The 16,878-nt window shown below is 42.3% G+C and overlaps 1 protein-coding gene across 2 annotated transcripts in view; it reads left to right on the top strand.

Moving 5' to 3' along the window:
- The window catches only part of coro2aa (coronin 2Aa), a 50,661-nt gene that overhangs the window by 30,908 nt on the left and 2,875 nt on the right, over positions 1-16,878 (top strand). For both annotated transcript variants that reach the window (XM_080449711.1, XM_080449710.1), the window contains 9 exons: positions 2,577-2,777; positions 7,618-7,734; positions 8,898-9,047; positions 10,148-10,327; positions 11,649-11,765; positions 13,407-13,511; positions 14,781-14,877; positions 16,061-16,173; positions 16,316-16,406. In XM_080449711.1, the coding sequence (XP_080305837.1) occupies positions 2,577-2,777; positions 7,618-7,734; positions 8,898-9,047; positions 10,148-10,327; positions 11,649-11,765; positions 13,407-13,511; positions 14,781-14,877; positions 16,061-16,173; positions 16,316-16,406 (1,171 nt within the window). The remainder of the gene's footprint in view (positions 1-2,576; positions 2,778-7,617; positions 7,735-8,897; positions 9,048-10,147; positions 10,328-11,648; positions 11,766-13,406; positions 13,512-14,780; positions 14,878-16,060; positions 16,174-16,315; positions 16,407-16,878) is intronic.

Here is a 16,878-nt window from a genome sequence, read left to right as displayed (position 1 = left end):
AATAATACAAATAATAATAATAATGAACCCACCCACCCCTCCCAGGACCAACAATGTCTCGAAATGCAAGGGCCAAACACCATGCCTATACGGGTGCAAGGTCACAACACTGTGTACAACACTTAAACCAAGCCCTTAAGCTTCATACAATATAACTTATACAATTGGGGTGGTTGTATTTTGTCTCCCTGCTCTTCTATTGAGACATTTAGATCGTGTCAAAGGTCATGCCTCACCTAGACACAGGATCTGACACGAAGATTCAATTTATCCCCCAAGCAGGCCGGCTCTATTAGCTCAATGGTAAAAATGTCAGCCCTTGTGCAGGAAACCTGGTTCAAATCCGGGGTAGAAGAGGAAAGGTACATAGTGCAGTGCATTATTATTCTGATAAATTACCATCTTGTAATGGAAAGCTCCTCAGTTCAATCCCCACTGTACCCTCTCTAAGGCCATGTGCAAAAAATGGATACTTTTCGTGCTTGTTCAGTTATGCTCACTGAAAATCATACTGGATAAGTGTAATGTAAAATGAGAACAATTAAAAAAGAAACCGTTAAAATGTGTTTTTACGGCGTGACTCTATAGGAGGAAAGCCATCCAGAACTGGGTCTGTCTGTGAGTCTGTCAGTGTGCCCAGGGCTAATCGCGCAAACAATGATCATCACCAAAAGAATTTGGCCAAGGAAATACCTCCAGGAATTAATTACATAATTATGTTCTTTATATATTTAAAAAGATATTTAACTTAAATTTTATAGTGGAAGTCCATGGTGGTTGGATCAGGCTGAAACCTTGCCCAGATATGGAGTCATACATAACAGATTGTCATAGAGGAATGACATCATAGACTGGCCACGTGAATTCCGAGATCCACATGGAATTGTTTTCAAATGCATTTGCTTCGTCTCAAGCGTACCCTCCCACAGTTTCAGATGAAATTCAGCTAAATGCCCTGAAACATCCACATCGTCCCTTATTGTCCCCTGCATCCTGCTCTGACTGTTTGGCCAGCAGCCGCACTCCAGCCACGCCCGCGTCACCCTAACCAAACACTGTTATTTTTACTTTCCCTCGCAGTGATGTCATTGTGTTTGCCTCACGGTCATATATTTATGAAGACACCATCTGGCTGGCCAGGGGCCAGTCCTGTCCCTTCCGCAGAAACCCATAAAATGATGTCATTGTCGTGAGGGCTCTAGTATTGTTTCTGACACGCGTGACACGTCTCAGGTAATTCCGTTGAGATTCAGCCGCGAGGGTTAGGGTTAGTTTATGTTTACGTTTCAGCTGTCATCATTTTCACAATTATATTGTATGGCCTTTTAGCTGATGTAATCAAGTGCGTCACTACTGTATTTACCGTGAATTAGTGCTTACAGTGATTGAGCTGTGAAATGAGTGCCTTACTCAAGGGGACTGTGACTGAACACATGAGTGCCTATAGACCTACTGTAAATCTGGTGTCCATCCATATTATTAGAACAGCACCCTGGTGGGATTACTCTCTGCTTCCCACTCCTCAGTTTCTGTGCCTCTTTCTGTCCCTCTCTCCGCGCTATCATCACCCTCTCCCTCTCTCTTGTGTCTCAAGACATGTTTGGGTCCGTGTAGCATTTAACCTTGCGTACATCAGCCCTCGTCCGCCCCTCTAATTCATAAATAATGACCAGGCAGCAGCGAGGCAGGGAGGCGGAGAGAGTCGGCACACAGCAGACATGATGGCTCGCCAGATTCTGTCCCACATCCACTTAGCATGCACGCTAATGACATGTACATCGACTTGCTGGCTCATTGTCAAAGTGAGTGCCTAAAAACAGGCGCATGGATATGGGGAACTCACTTTTGCTGTCATCGCTCATTTGCTGTTGTGAAATTGACGGCGGTACCGGTTTCTTTGGGTTGTGATTTTATAAAAACAAAACTGTTCCGCTTGTCTGTTCATCTTGTCAGTCGTATTTTTGGCTTAGCAGCTCTTCCCTTTTCCATGATCAATCCAGGATGAGACTGTTAGAATTAGAATACTTCACCCTGAGCTTTCCTACTCTCGAATAGAAAATACACGGCTTGTGCTCTTTAGAAAGCAGAAAGATGAAATTAACTTTGAGAGATGGAGGGGGCGTCCTGAACTGAAGGCACTCAAGCAGTCGCTGTGCTTTCCACATAAAGACCTGTGTTGAATGTCATCGCTCTCTGGTCGCTCGCTTTTCGTGTCTCTGTCCTGTCTCAATAAAGTAATACATACGTACCCCAAAACAATAAAATCACTCCCCATCTCACCTTTTCTCCATGTCTCTGTCTCAGTGACCATTTCATCACTTATTTTTCATCACTCTCACTACTTCCCTTCTCCCATTCTCCCATCTCTTTTCACTTGAATCTCTCTTTCCCTCCTTTCCCTCACCACTGCTCTTTGTATTATTTTAAAATCATTTTATTGATAATACTGTATACTGTAACTGCTACCCATGGCACAAATAAACTAGGCTAAACTGCATTCTGGAGGGCAGCCATTAAGACATCTACTATGCCCTAATATTATGCATAAACTAAGCGCTCTCTCTCTCCGTCTCCAGATGACATGGCGTCCCCAGTACCGCAGCTCAAAGTTCCGCCATGTCTTCGGTAAGACTGCCACCAAGGAGAGCTGCTACGATGGCGTGCCCATCACACGCTCTGTCCAGGACAACCTCTTCTGTGCTGTCAACCCACGCTTCCTCGCCGTCATCACAGAGTGCGCTGGGGGCGGGGCCTTTCTCGTCCTGTCTCTCCATCATGTGAGTGTACGATCTACCCAACCTGGTAGAACCTATTGTCACATTTAACGTTTTGTATGTAAACAAAGCATGCTGACCACAGGCTCATTTTAATTATGTACACAAAAAACTAACAAAAAACAAACAAATGGAACTTCAATATTGACTACTGGAATTTCCAAATCAATAAACAATTTAAAGTGGAGTTAAAAAGATTCTCTGGCCTACAAGTCAACCTACATGTTACAGTAAAAGAAAATAATTCATCTCATGCAAACAGACCACAGCTTAAAGGGCTAGACCATTTTGGTAGAGGTATGGGTTGTGTAGTTCTTGCCATCATGTAACTCCAAAGGTGGGCATGAAATCAAAAATAATTGCTCCATTGATTAGAAATTAATAATTCAAAATATGCTCCCCATTGACTTAACATTGTACAGTGAAGAGGCTCAGGAGGAGCACTTTTAGCCCATAAACGAACGCAAACAAAGTTGATTCTGACATTGTAGAACATCACCAAACCCGGTACAATTTATGTTTTTATATGGCAATAGGCCTATATATACGTAAATGTCAACTTCCTGTTGATTTATGGACTGGATCCGCAGATGTGGATCCGGATCTTCAAATAGTAAAATGGTTTGAAAAAATCATAGCACCTGGTTTAGTGATGTTCCATGTTGTCAGAATCAACTTTGTTTGCTTTCGTTTATGGGCTTAAAGAGCTCCTCCTGGCCCGGACGGCTGGCGTAGCGATCCGGGCACCTATCTGCTAATGCCTGACAGCGTGTTGCGGGTTCGAATCCCGATCCCCCCATCTCCCCATTTTCTGTCAGTCTACTGTATCCACAAGTTTCCTAGGGCATTGTGGGCATCACTTCCTGTCGATTTGATCCCTGATACCTGATCAAATTGACAGGAAGTGATACCCACTACGTCCTAGGAAACTTGTGGATACTATCAAATAAAGGCAGAAAAAGCCCCCAAAAAATAACAAAAAAAGAGAGAGCTCCTCCTGAGCCTCTTCGCTGTACAATTTAAGTCAATAAGGAGCCTGTATTGGATTATCAATTTCTAATCAATGGAGCATTTTATTTTTGATTTCTTGCCCTTCTTCTTTGGAGTTACATCATGGAAAGGTAACTACACAACCTAAACCTCTACCAAAGTGGTCTAGCCCTTTAAGCATTAGTATTCCTCACTCATGCTTTGTTATGCAACATAGCTGTTTCAGCATGTTACGCTATCTTTTCATTAAGTCAACAAGTTTTCGCCACAGAATATGCAAGATTGTTACTTTTGCGATGTCAATTCTTCCACCTAAATTTCTCTCTGCTCTGGTCTCTCTCTCTGCTCACCTGTACAAGTCAGCTGTGCTCTCAGAGAGTCCTGCCCTCTATAGATTATTGATCCATTTGATGTAGTGCTGGAGCTGTGAAGCCAAAAAGAAAATCCCTGGCTGCTAACCCAATACTCACACTTTGGTCAGAGTTCAAACACAATGCAATTATTGTCATTTACTTGTTATTTGACTTGTTAAGTCAAACTTAGTTAAACTTACCGTAGTTTTTAGACCATGGTTCCAAAGTGCTTGCCAATGGGACACTGAAAAATTAAGACAGCAAACCAATAAAACAGTTGAACAATGAACATGAGTCAAATACTAAAAGAAACAGAGAATGCATGAAAACTAATTTGAATAGGTGCATGTCTCTGATATTATAGCCATAGGAAGGAATATCCAAAGAGCGGTGTGGTCTGCAATGTCTCTAATCTATGCTCATTGAAGGTGGTTGAAATGTGCTTGAATGCGAACTTCAGGAAACCTGTGCAAGCCTTGTTCGATGTATGTGGTCTTTTTTAATCTTAGAACACTAAACCCATTTTATGTGATAAACGTGATTAATTAAGCCGACCTCCCCGCTCTCACTCAGGCTGAATTTACAGTCCTCTCATATCTCTCCCGGCCAGAGCCATACATCAAAGAGCACTCCCCAATTTTCCTTCATTTCCTTGGACTCTCTCTCTCTCCACTTCTGTCTCTCTGTCTCTTTTAAAAGGGGGGTTGTTTGGATTTATCACCTCTCCTCCTGGCGTAGGCAGGAATTGCATATGAGCTTTGGAATGACATAACTCATCTTTCTAAACCCTCCTTCTCATTCTCCTTCTCAACAAAGTGCAATTACAGCAGCCACCATCTTTACCCTTCATATCCTACCTTTGCATGCACGCGTGCAAACAAACACACACACACACACACACACACACACACACACACACACACACACACACACACACACACACACACACACACACACACACACACACACACACACACACACACACACACACACACACACACACACACACACACACACACACACACACTGACTGTGTGTGAGTCAGGAGGAGGAACCCGTTTCTGTATAAACATTCGTAGAGGTTAGTTTCAATACAGAGTACAGCATGATTAACCACTTAAACCCTATATACTTCGTTGACCGGGGTCCCACAGGGCTCTATACTAGACCCTCTAGTATTTTCGTCAAATGTTCACCACCAGCAAGTCCATTTGTAATGGAACTTTCTCTGAGTTTTTGCTACTGTCATGAGTTTGCTGGGATGTGTGTCTGCAGGCCAGACAACATGTTATAACCTGTAGGGATGAGGTCTTCTTATTCAAGTCAAGTCACTAGCTGGCCAGTCCGTGGGTTACATCACAAGCATAAAACTGTGTGTGTGTGTGTGTGTGTGTGTGTGTGTGTGTGTGTGTGTGTGTGTGTGTGTGTGTGTGTGTGTGTGTGTGTGTGTGTGTGTGTGTGTGTGTGTGTGTGTGTGTGTGTGTGTGTGTGGGGGTGTGTGGGGGTGTGTGTGTGTGTGGGGGTGTGTGTGTCTGTCTGTCTGTCTGTCTGTCTGTCTGTCTGTCTGTCTGTCTGTCTGTCTGTCTTTTGTGTGTTTTTGAAAGTCGTGAAAAGCACATATGTTTCCAGATTACATCATTACTGGTGCAATTTATGGTTATTCAATTCCATTTTCTACCTGCCTATCTTGGTTTTTATTGTTCCTTTTATGTTTCTTTTGTTTGGGGTGAGCTGGTTTTATAACAGATTTTTTTCATTCCCAGCTGCACAAATGGGATTTTTTTTCTCTCTCCCTCGACTAGGGCCCGACCGATACTGGATTTTTGGGATCGATGCCAATACTGATATTAGAGAGTAATATATTTATTTTCTGATATATCGGCCAATGTTCTTAAGAATTATATATGCGTAATTATGTATATATATGCTGTATATACGTATATAGATATAGACAGGCAGACAGACAATATGTACGCAAATATTGGCTGATGAAATCGACCGACTGATATATCTGTACAGTATATCTTATGGTATCTGTTATTAGGAGTTCAAGCCCAAATGGCTGAAACCCTATTGTTTTTATGCTTATGTTTCTCTTTCTTCCAGGGTTTTACAAATTCCTGTGAGATGGTAAATTGTAGAAACATGAAACTTTCAACAATAATTGGAAGTGGTGCACAACAAAATCATGACCCCAATTGGCCTGATGGGGACGCGATGTTTAAAGGTTAAAAAAAATCCTACGCTGTAGTCCGATTTATACAAACCATGATACAGAATTCCTTTTATGCTCCCTCTACAAAATGTGTTTGAAAGTGGTGAAAAACACACATGTGTCCAGGTTACATCATTACTGGTGCAATTTATGGTCATTCAATTCAATTTTCTACCTGCCTGTCTTGTTTTTTTATTGTTCCTTTTAAGTTTTTCATCTCAGCTGCACAAATAGGATTTTTCTTCTCTCTGTAAGGCCCGACCGATACTAGATTTTTGTGCCCGAAGCAGAGAGAGAGAGAGAGAGAGAGGAGAGAGGAGAGAGGAGAGAGGAGAGAGAGAGAGAGAGAGAGGAGAGAGAGAGAGAGAGAGAGAGAGAGAGAGAGAGAGAGAGAGAGAGAGAGAGAGAGAGAGAGAGAGAGAGAGAGAGAGAGAGAGAGAGAGAGAGAGAGAGAGAGAGAGAGAGAGAGAGAGAGAGAGAGAGAGAGAGAGAGAGAGAGAGAGAGAGAGAGAGATCTGCAATTGACAATATACAGTATAGGCAAATATTGGCTGATAATATCAGGCTCAATTCTTTTACTCGTGGTATCATTTGTTAGGGATTCATTGTTTTTGTGCTGATCTTTCTTTTTGCTGCTGTGCTCTACTGTATTGCTCAAAAGGTACATGGCCTGGAACACATTTGCGTCTGTTCAATCATACTAAATGAATAACCTGTTAGTTATCTTTAATACGGGTGTAGGAAACTGCCATGGGTCTAGACCCCTTGCAGCTTTCAACTTTCAACAGTCTGTGTTGACTTGAACCCCCAAATCGTCGCTTTCTATCATTGTGTTTTCACCACTTGCATAATAGTGCTCTGCAACTACTCTGAACTAAAAGCTAAACGTCTGAAGATCATTGAAACAGCCCTCTTCCAAAATCTAATATCTAAAATCTACATAGAAACGCATTAAGTTTTCTTCCAAAATGCTTCCATCTGGTGGTCCTTAAAATAATAAAATGGAATAGTCAATAGCTGAAAGAATAGTTTGGGATCCTCCATACATGGAATACGTGGAATATGATATACTTTAAACTATTTTTATTTTATTTTATATAATGTTCTGGGAATAGAGCTCTTCACTCACATTTGTGTAAGGTTGACAGCATTGTACAGTATTATCCTATTTGGCATGAAATTAACCAATGCATGTTGTCTTACTGATAAAACAGACATTTATTAAGACATAAGACTGCTCATGTTGTCACTCAACATTTTTGTTGTGTGTCTGCTTGTCTGTTAGACAGGGAAAGTGGACCCCCATCACCCCAGAGTATCGGGTCACAGAGGAAACGTCTTAGACATCAAATGGAACCCCTTCAATGACTACTGCATTGCCTCCTGTTCCGAGGATGCCACGGTTAGTGCGCACGCACGCACGCACGCACGCACGCACGCACGCACGCACGCACGCACGCACGCACGCACGCACGCACGCACGCACGCACGCACGCACGCACGCACGCACGCACGCACGCACGCACGCACGCACGCACGCACGCACGCACGCACGCACACAAACCAGTTACCAGTTTCATACAGTACACACACTTGGCACAAAAGTAAGTACATACATACACATCACAATTAATACACACATAACACCAAACACACTTTTGTGTGTTGTGATTGGTTATGAACATGCAGAAACAGGACGGTCATTTCATTAGTGTGTTAAGGACAGTGTTGCATTCCACACATTCCACAGCTCAGACTAAACACACTGGGTCAAAGCAAAACATGCAGAATGACTCTTCAATATCCCCAGCCCAGAGTAATTGGAAAGAAATGAACTTGATATAAAATATTGAAGAAATGTGTGATTATTCCTGGGCTGCCTGCACAGGTGAAGTATAGACGAATCCACAGAGCGCTCCCCTGGTGCAGTCATAACTGCGGTGTCAGAATGCACACCGCAGCAGGAGTCTGACACCGGAGCGCTCTGTGGATTCGTCTATATGTGTGTGTGAAATTATGCACTGTAATAATATAGCTCTAAACTGATGTTACGGCCCTGGATTAGGGGGAACCGAGGCGCAAACTCATTTACAGCCTTAAGGGTTTTATTAATTTGACTTCAGGATTGGCTTACAGAAACATAATTTTAAAAAAAGTAACTAAACTCCCAACTCTAAACTACCTAATGTTAAAGCATGGCTGACCTCAAAATACAATTGGGCTTAATAGAACACCTTATAACACCTTGGTAGTAGCATCCTCAGCCCCCCCACCCCTCCTTTTTCTGTAAATATACCTTTTGCTGCTATTGAAGCTTTTACTGACATGTATTGTATGTCTTACTGAAGATTGATGTCATACTCAGGGGTGGGAAACCCTACCTGAGTATAACGATGCTGTCCTTTTGGTGCATCGTACTGTTAACGTGTAGGGTTTCGGTTGTCTCTGTTTATTCAGTGCTATTAGAAGTTTGAATATGTGTCTGTGTGTGTGTGTGTGTGTGTGTGTGTGTGTGTGTGTGTGTGTGTGTGCGTGTGCGTGCGCGTGTGTGTGTGTGTGTATCAGGTGAAGGTGTGGGACATCCCTCCTCACGGTGTGCTGAAGAACCTGACGGTACCATGGAAGGAGCTGCAGGGTCACAGCCGCAGAGTGGGCCTCATTGAGTGGCACCCCACCGCTAACAACGTGCTTTTTAGTACTGCATATGACTACCAGGTAACACACACGTGCACACATGAACGCTCGCACGCACGCACACACACATACATACATACATACATACTGTACATACACACACAGGCACACAATCAAGGAACCTAAGCTAACAAGTGCTTATGCAGCCAAACAGGTCACAGCAATTTTAGAGCAGCGTGGATCTAATTAAGTTGTCAGATCCTGATAGCAAACATAATGCTTATTGCTGCACCTCTGCCAAGCCAGAGCCTTGACATAAACGCTGACTTACGTTCAGAAAATGTCATACCAGGGTATTGTGCTTGTCAAAACATGCATGGAAAGGTGTTTGTGTAGGCACTCTATGTTCTGGCAAAGGATTAGGAATGTAAGTGTGACAGGAAATATAGTGTTAAAAGCGCTGAATCAATCACCTACATGGTTGCAGATTTTTACATTTTACAATTAGCTACACCAGCTATGTTCTCTCCAGCTGATTTGGTCCTATTAGGCAATCCTTCAGTTCCAGACTATCATTTGTACATTTCATGACTTAAAAAAAGAAAATTATGTATGTGATTTGTTTTTTCATTTAATCTCACCTTGAATTACATTTTGAACATTTATCACAATAATTAATCATTTTCTAAGTGTATGTTATGTGTGTGTGTGCGCGGGTGGGTTGGCAGGTATGTCTGCCAATGTGTGTGCACGTCTGAGGGAGTTTGTGCATGTGTGTATGCTTTGTCTGTCTGCATGTGCTTGCATACTTGTGTAGCAGAGTAGCTCAGCCTGAAGCCCAAAAGCCTTATATCTTCCCTGGCCAAGTTTGGAATTTCCCTTTTGCCTTAGCGGTAGATGTTTGGTCTCCCATGCGGGAGACCCGCGGGTTCGAATCTGCGGCGTTACATTGGTGCCGTGACCTGGATGGGGTTTCCCAGTGGGGGGATGTCAAAAGGGGACGAATGTAGCTGAGTAGCTCAGCCTAAAGCCCAAAAGACTAATATCTAATATGCTACTAATATCTCCTCTGGCCAAGGGGAGATTCCCTCTACTCTAAGCGGTCGATGTTTGGTTTCCCACGCGGGAGACCCGCGGGTTTGAATCTCAGGTATTACCCTGGCTCTCTCTTTGTTTCCCAGGTGATGATCTGGAACCTGGACTGTCCAGAGCAGGTGATAAAGAACCCAGTTCGGACCATCAGTCATCACACAGACGTGGTTCTGTCCATGTCCTTCAACACCGATGGCAGCTTGCTGGCCACCAGCTGCAAGGACAGGAAAGTCAGACTGATGGAGCCACGCACAGGGAACCTGCTGCAGGTACAGTAGTACTGCTCAGTGGGTGGGGGGGTGTGGGGCCTGGGTGGATGTGTCTTGGTTTGTGGGCCTTTTATGTATATTTGTGTGTGAGAGAGTAAGTGTCTCGTATCTACAGACCACACACGCACGTGCGCACGCACGTGCGCACACACACACACGCACACACACACACACACACACACACACACACACACACACACACACACACACACACACACACACACACACACACACACACACACACACACACACACACACACACACACACACACACACACACACACACACACACACACACACACACACACACACACCTTACCGTACCTTTTTTCCTCCAGCACCACACAGTCAAAACTGACACCCTTGTCCGCAGCATAGCTCCCCAGACCCTGGGTCACCAAGCCGTGACTCACACTCCTTACATCTGTCTGTTTTCACCTCCGCTTTGACTGTCAAACTGCCTTCCTACGTGGCAGTGCAGAGAACACTCCAGAACCTTGCCACAGTGTGCTGAATGTGTTGTTTTAACTGCAAAAAATGTTTTAATTGCTTAGGTCAGGATTATTTTACTTGATTGATTGATTGAATACTTTATTAGATGTTTGCAGAAAAAAAGCACATGAAGGTACAGTTCAATACAAGGTCAGCTAATAGGAATTTAAAAACCCAAGAAAGCCATTGGCTTGTTTCCATTGGGGTCCTTTGTACTCAATTCACAGTGACATTAAATGACAGACAGATCTACACTACTATGCAGAATCATAAAAACTGTTTAGGAAAAAGAAATATGTACAGTAAATGTACTTTTCTTCTTATATTTCTTGGGTATTATTAGCAGCAGTAGTAGCAGCAGCAGCAGTGTTCTGTCCCTGAAATAGCTTCATCCTAACTGTACAAAATAAGTACGAGTTCCAAATACTTGGGAAATAATGTTTATATCATCATTACTTTAAAACCTTTATTGCCATTGAAGGTACATTTACTTTTACAGTAAGGCATAAAACACAACACCTGCTCACAATAAACACAAGACACAGAAACGTGTAACCTGTTAAATCAACAATTTACAGAAATTACGCAGGAAGTTACTGACTGTGTATCTTTGTGTGTGTGTCTGTGTGTGTGTGTGTGTGTGTGTGTGTGTGTGTGTGTGTGTGTGTGTGTGTGTGTGTGTGTGTGTGTGTGTGTGTGTGTGTGTGTGTGTGTGTGTGTGTGTGTGTGTATGTGTGTGTATGTGTGTGTGTGTGTGTGTGTGTGTGTGTGTGTGTGTGTGTGTGTGTGTGCGTGTGCGTGTGTGTGCATGGTATTCCTGGATTTGTAGGAGGCCAACTGTAAGACGCACAAAGCCACCAAGGCTCTGATATTGGGCAACCTGAAGATGCTCGTCACAACGGGCAATTCACGTTGGAACGCACGACAGATAGCACTGTGGGACCTGGTGAGGATGACAACAACACTACCATATTCAGCTCTTTCCCTTTGCTTCAAAAGTGAATAACAATAAACACAAAAGTGAAAGATAACAGTAATAGTAGCATCACCACATCATATATCATTAGATATCAGCTGAGGATAAAGCTCCACGATGTACCAGAATAGTTGCTCATGAGTGCGTGGAGAAAGGATGAGACTTAAACCCAGCTAAAGATTGAGAATGAAAACTGGAGTGAGAACAGTAGAACAGAAGTATAGTTGTTACCCAATGAGGAACATTCCTTATGAAGTACCTGTTTTGTCCAAAAGATTGCATGATTTGAGACAACCTGGCAAGGTAGCATCATGTGACCAACTTAAAACTTTACACTGTTTTCCATGGTAATCCTTGTCATATAAATAAGTGTAAAGAACAGACATTTCCCTTTCATAGCAATGCTGTACTTCCATGTCAAACATAGAATAGTTTGTTTGATATGAAGATGTGCCGTTTATGGAATGTAATAGCAATAAGTGTCATCGGCAAAGTAGGTGACTATGAACGGAAACTTGTATTGGAAGACCTATCCATACATTTATATCTACAGTATGTTACTTTGCAAATGAGACAGAGCCAATATATCTATGTCTACTGTATCTGAACAGGTGAGTTCTATAGCATGACTGAAATTGAATATGGTTCTACAACCTGCAGTTGTACAGTTCTAGAACCTAAAAACAACACTATGGAAACAGGGGTGTCCTAGAATATACTCTAAAAGCAGCACTATGGCGTAGAAGGCTTGAAGCGGGTTACCAGTGGTGGTTAGAAGAGACATGTAGTCTCTCTACAAGTTAACGCAGTCTTTCTTTTGAGAAAGGTAGGGAGATAACACCTCCCAAATGCCACACAGTCTAAAGTTGCTCTAGTTGTGTCTGGCTCCTATACAGTAAGTGCCCCATCTGGTGGACAAATTAATAAACTACATTAATCACTAAACTACAATAACCTTAACTATGACTATCTAGCATTATGGTTGACTTAAACATTGTGTTTGTAGCTGCTCAACATTTAACAACTCTGTTTCTAACTGTTTCTGTGTTGCTGCTGTGTTTTTGATGTGAGTGAAAGTATCGAGTGGGTGGGGGATTATGGCTGAAACGGGGATTAGGGACTCAGCACTCAATCGGTTTAATACTGGACTGTACAGTGATATTTATGTAGGGAATGGGCAGACCCATCTTTGACCGTTATGACCAAGAACTCTCAATGTCCAGATGTTCTTTATACTAGACACTAAATGTAGTAAAATTATGTAAACCTCTATGTCATTTTGAACTCTCTTCCTGGGCACCTGGAGTGCTGCTGCTTTTCAGTCTCACTTGTCTAATTGGAGCATAGACCTGAAACACAAGACAAATGCAATGACATATACCTCGTACAATAGAGAACGATCCATTGTCCCCAGAACTGGAATCGCTAACTACCGTTCTAACTACCGTTCTGTGTGTGTGTGTGTGTGTGTGTGTGTGTGTGTGTGTGTGTGTGTGTGTGTGTGTGTGTGTGTGTGTGTGTGTGTGTGTGTGTGTGTGTGTGTGTGTGTGTGTGTGTGTGTGTGTGTGTGTGTGTGTGTGTGTGTGTGTGTGTGTGTGTGTGTGTATTCAGGATGACCTCTCCGTGCCTTTGCTACAAGAGGACCAAGACAGTTCATCAGGGGTCCTGTTCCCCTTCTACGACCCTGACACACACATGCTTTACATTGCTGGGAAGGTGGGTCTCTCAACGCACAAACACAGTTCATTAAAACCACAATATGAGTCTCAGGTTAACACAGCAGGACGATACAGCAAATGGACACACAGTCGTAGTCATGGCATTGGAAAGGTGGCTTAGTGGTTAGAGACACTGTCCTGTAAGCCAGTGATTCATAACCCCTTTATCTTCAAGGACCCCCAGTTTGATATGCTTTAGGGTTTAGGCCACGGACCCCCATTTGATAAAAAATAAAAAAAATCTCTGGGACCCCAATGTACACTGTAAAGTCTGCAGTGTTCGTTTAACTCTGAGAGTGCACAAATGGAACCAAATGAACCCGTAAGGTTCCATTTGTTACAGATCTGTAAATGTTTTCCTAACTATCAATCATTTAGCTGGGGACCCCTGGAACTCCCCCAAGGACCCTACGTTGAGAAGCACTTCTGTAACCTATTGCTCCCCTAGCTGCATGACACTCTGGATAAGTGTGGCGTCTCAGTGCCAAAAACTTAACTGGAGAACAGAGAATGTCTAAAGTCCTCAATGGTACAGCCTTAACGGCTTCATTTGACTTTTTTTGTGGGGCACTTGGATGCTTCAGTTGTTAAGTTCCTGCCCCTCACCGTGAAGGATAGGGGTTCAACTTCAAATCCTCTGGTTTGGCCAGAAGTCCAGGGGCGTCATTGCAGAAAAAACTAGATGGTGGACCAAGTTATGGTTGCAGACAACACATGTCCATAACACTGTTTATAGAAACCTAATGTTTTTTTTGAAACTCATTCTGTTTTCCCAATTTGATGGGAAAACAGGTGGGAGTAGCAGTGACAAGGGATTAGAATACAGGTACAGGGAATCTGGAATTGGCAACTAAAACTAAATTGTGAGAAAATTATTATTATTATTTATAGGCAATTGTTGCTTTATTTCAATAGCAAAGCGTTGGGAGACAGCAAGCTGAGGATAGAAAGGGAGACACTAACCATTCACCCACCCACCAGTGCTAACCCTTGCTAACCATTATCATAGATATTTCATTGCATTATTTTACAATCATTTAGTATTTCAGGCATTTAGATGACATTCTTATCTGGAGGAGTTCCTCGCACACAGACATATTAACAGCAGTGATCAGTACGGGAATTGAAAACCATATACTCAGACATGTGATCCTAGAAGCAGCCTAGGAGGGGGAGAGAGATAAGAGTTTTTTTTTTCTGACTAGATAATATACAGAATATTATTGAATGCATTGGTAAAGAAGATCTGTGTCTGTTTCTCTCTCAGGGTGATGGGACCATCAGGTACTATGAGATCAGCTCAGAGAAACCCTACATGCACTTTCTCACAGAGCATCGCTCGCTCCTACCTCAGAAAGGAATGGGTAAGGACCACAGTTATTAAGTACACACTAACGTCATCATATAAACGTCATAAAGGCCTGTTTGATCACGTGGTAGATATATTTCCCCCACAAATGCAGTGTGTTATGTGTATTGCCTCAATGCCACATAACATTACAGTAGTAAGTAGGTAAATGAGAGTAAGCGGTATGTGTATGAGCCATCTTTTTCAATGGGTCCGGCGCAAACTAACTCCAACTGTTTATGTCCTGGATGGATACACAAAATCAAGGTATGCGATAGTTATAGAGACAGAAACAGAAACATATTACGTTCGCTTAGGAAATCGGGGAAAAAAATCCTCCCCCAGGTTTGATCAAAGTAAGGCACCCGTACCTAAAAAAAATAATAATAATAATAATAATAATTATTATTATATAAATGTTGTATAAATATACAAATTAAAACATATTTCCCTCATTGTACTTTTTATTCATGCAGCTTCATCATCCAGCGTTCGTGCTAAAGACGTTTTTTCTTTTACTATCTCTTTTTGTGTGACGTGCACCTTGTAAGCAAACCTGCTGTGCAAATGAGCCTGCCATATTTGAATAGCCAAACAAGCCCTCCTATGCATTATCTGGAGTGGCACACTCACAAACAAACACCATCTGAATTATGATGTGATTACATACTCGCATTTCAGGCTTTAGGCTAACATGTTGGCAGTAGCCATTGTTAGGGAGTAATAGGCAGTTCTGTGGTGTTGTAAGCAGGTTTCATAGACAAAATGTCACTGGGGATCTTTAGTTTAAAAAAAGACATATTTCTTTGTGCTGTGCGAGGTAGAGGCGATGATAATGCCAAGACCTCTCCCTTGTCTTGTCATTATGAATTACCTTAATCTACACTTGGGAAATTTCCCTTTATGAGAAACAGAAATTGAGTACCATTTACTGGAGCTGTGGGGCAATGTGGGATGTAAAAGTTATGGAGTATGATTTCTAGAGGATTCACATTTCTGCATAGTGTATCCCAGTATTACAATTTACTTTGTGACTCATGTTTTTTTTTACTCACGATTCCCCAGATGCTTTACTTTTTATGTCTCCTGCTGACATTTTCTTTTTTTCACTTTGCCACTGTGCAAATCAGTTTTGTCACTGTGCAAATCAACTTAAAAGTGTGGCTATGTGTGTGTGTGTTGTGTCTTTGCTTCTCCAGGTGTGATGCCAAAGAGGGGTCTGGACGTGAGCACCTGTGAAGTGTTCAGGTTCTACAAACTGGTGACAATCAAGAGCCTCATTGAGCCTTTATCCATGATTGTGCCCCGCAGGGTGAGGGCCCACTTACAGTACCTCACACAACTCAAATAACATCTTTGAAATAGATTGGACTGTGGAATAACAAAGTGGAAAAAAGTTATTTTATTAATCCTTTGAGTTTGTATTTTATGTGTGTGTTTGTGTGTGTTGGCAGTCGGAGTCCTACCAGGAGGATATTTACCCCATGACGGCAGGTAACCGGCCTGCCCTGACAGCTGAGGAGTGGCTCAGTGGAATTGATAAAGGTCAGAGTGTGTGTAACTGCATGTCATTGCTGTCAGGCAGAAACCTCATATCTCCATATTTCAAATTTGTATGTTTTTTTTGTAATTAATAACCTATTTCATCATACAAGAGTGTCACACAAAAGTAGTGAAAATAGCAGATGTACAAGCTGACCTTGTAGGTCGGATATTTTCACTATTTTAATTAAAAGAATATGTATAATAATAAAAAAAGGAACGATTTTGGACATGGTTTCCACCTGACAGATGTATATTGTTGTGGTAGTAGGGACTGTGTAGCTGATTATTATATGGCTTGGTTGAATGCTCGATTCAGATTGGTCAATGACTGCATCTTGCGTTGTGTTATTTCTCGATAGCAGACCGTTTATTTCTATGGATGCAGTTCCGATCAATAGACTTGGCGCCGGAGAAACACCTAGAATCTAACAGACTATTTTCTTTTGTGGAATCAATGAAATCCTTGGTAAAA

The sequence above is a fragment of the Gymnoscopelus braueri genome (genome assembly GCF_963280865.1).
Source record: "Gymnoscopelus braueri genome assembly, chromosome: 2".
Lineage (NCBI taxonomy): Eukaryota > Metazoa > Chordata > Actinopteri > Myctophiformes > Myctophidae > Gymnoscopelus > Gymnoscopelus braueri.
The sequence above is the reverse complement of the archived record's forward strand: the minus strand, read 5'-3'. Positions and strand labels throughout refer to the sequence as shown.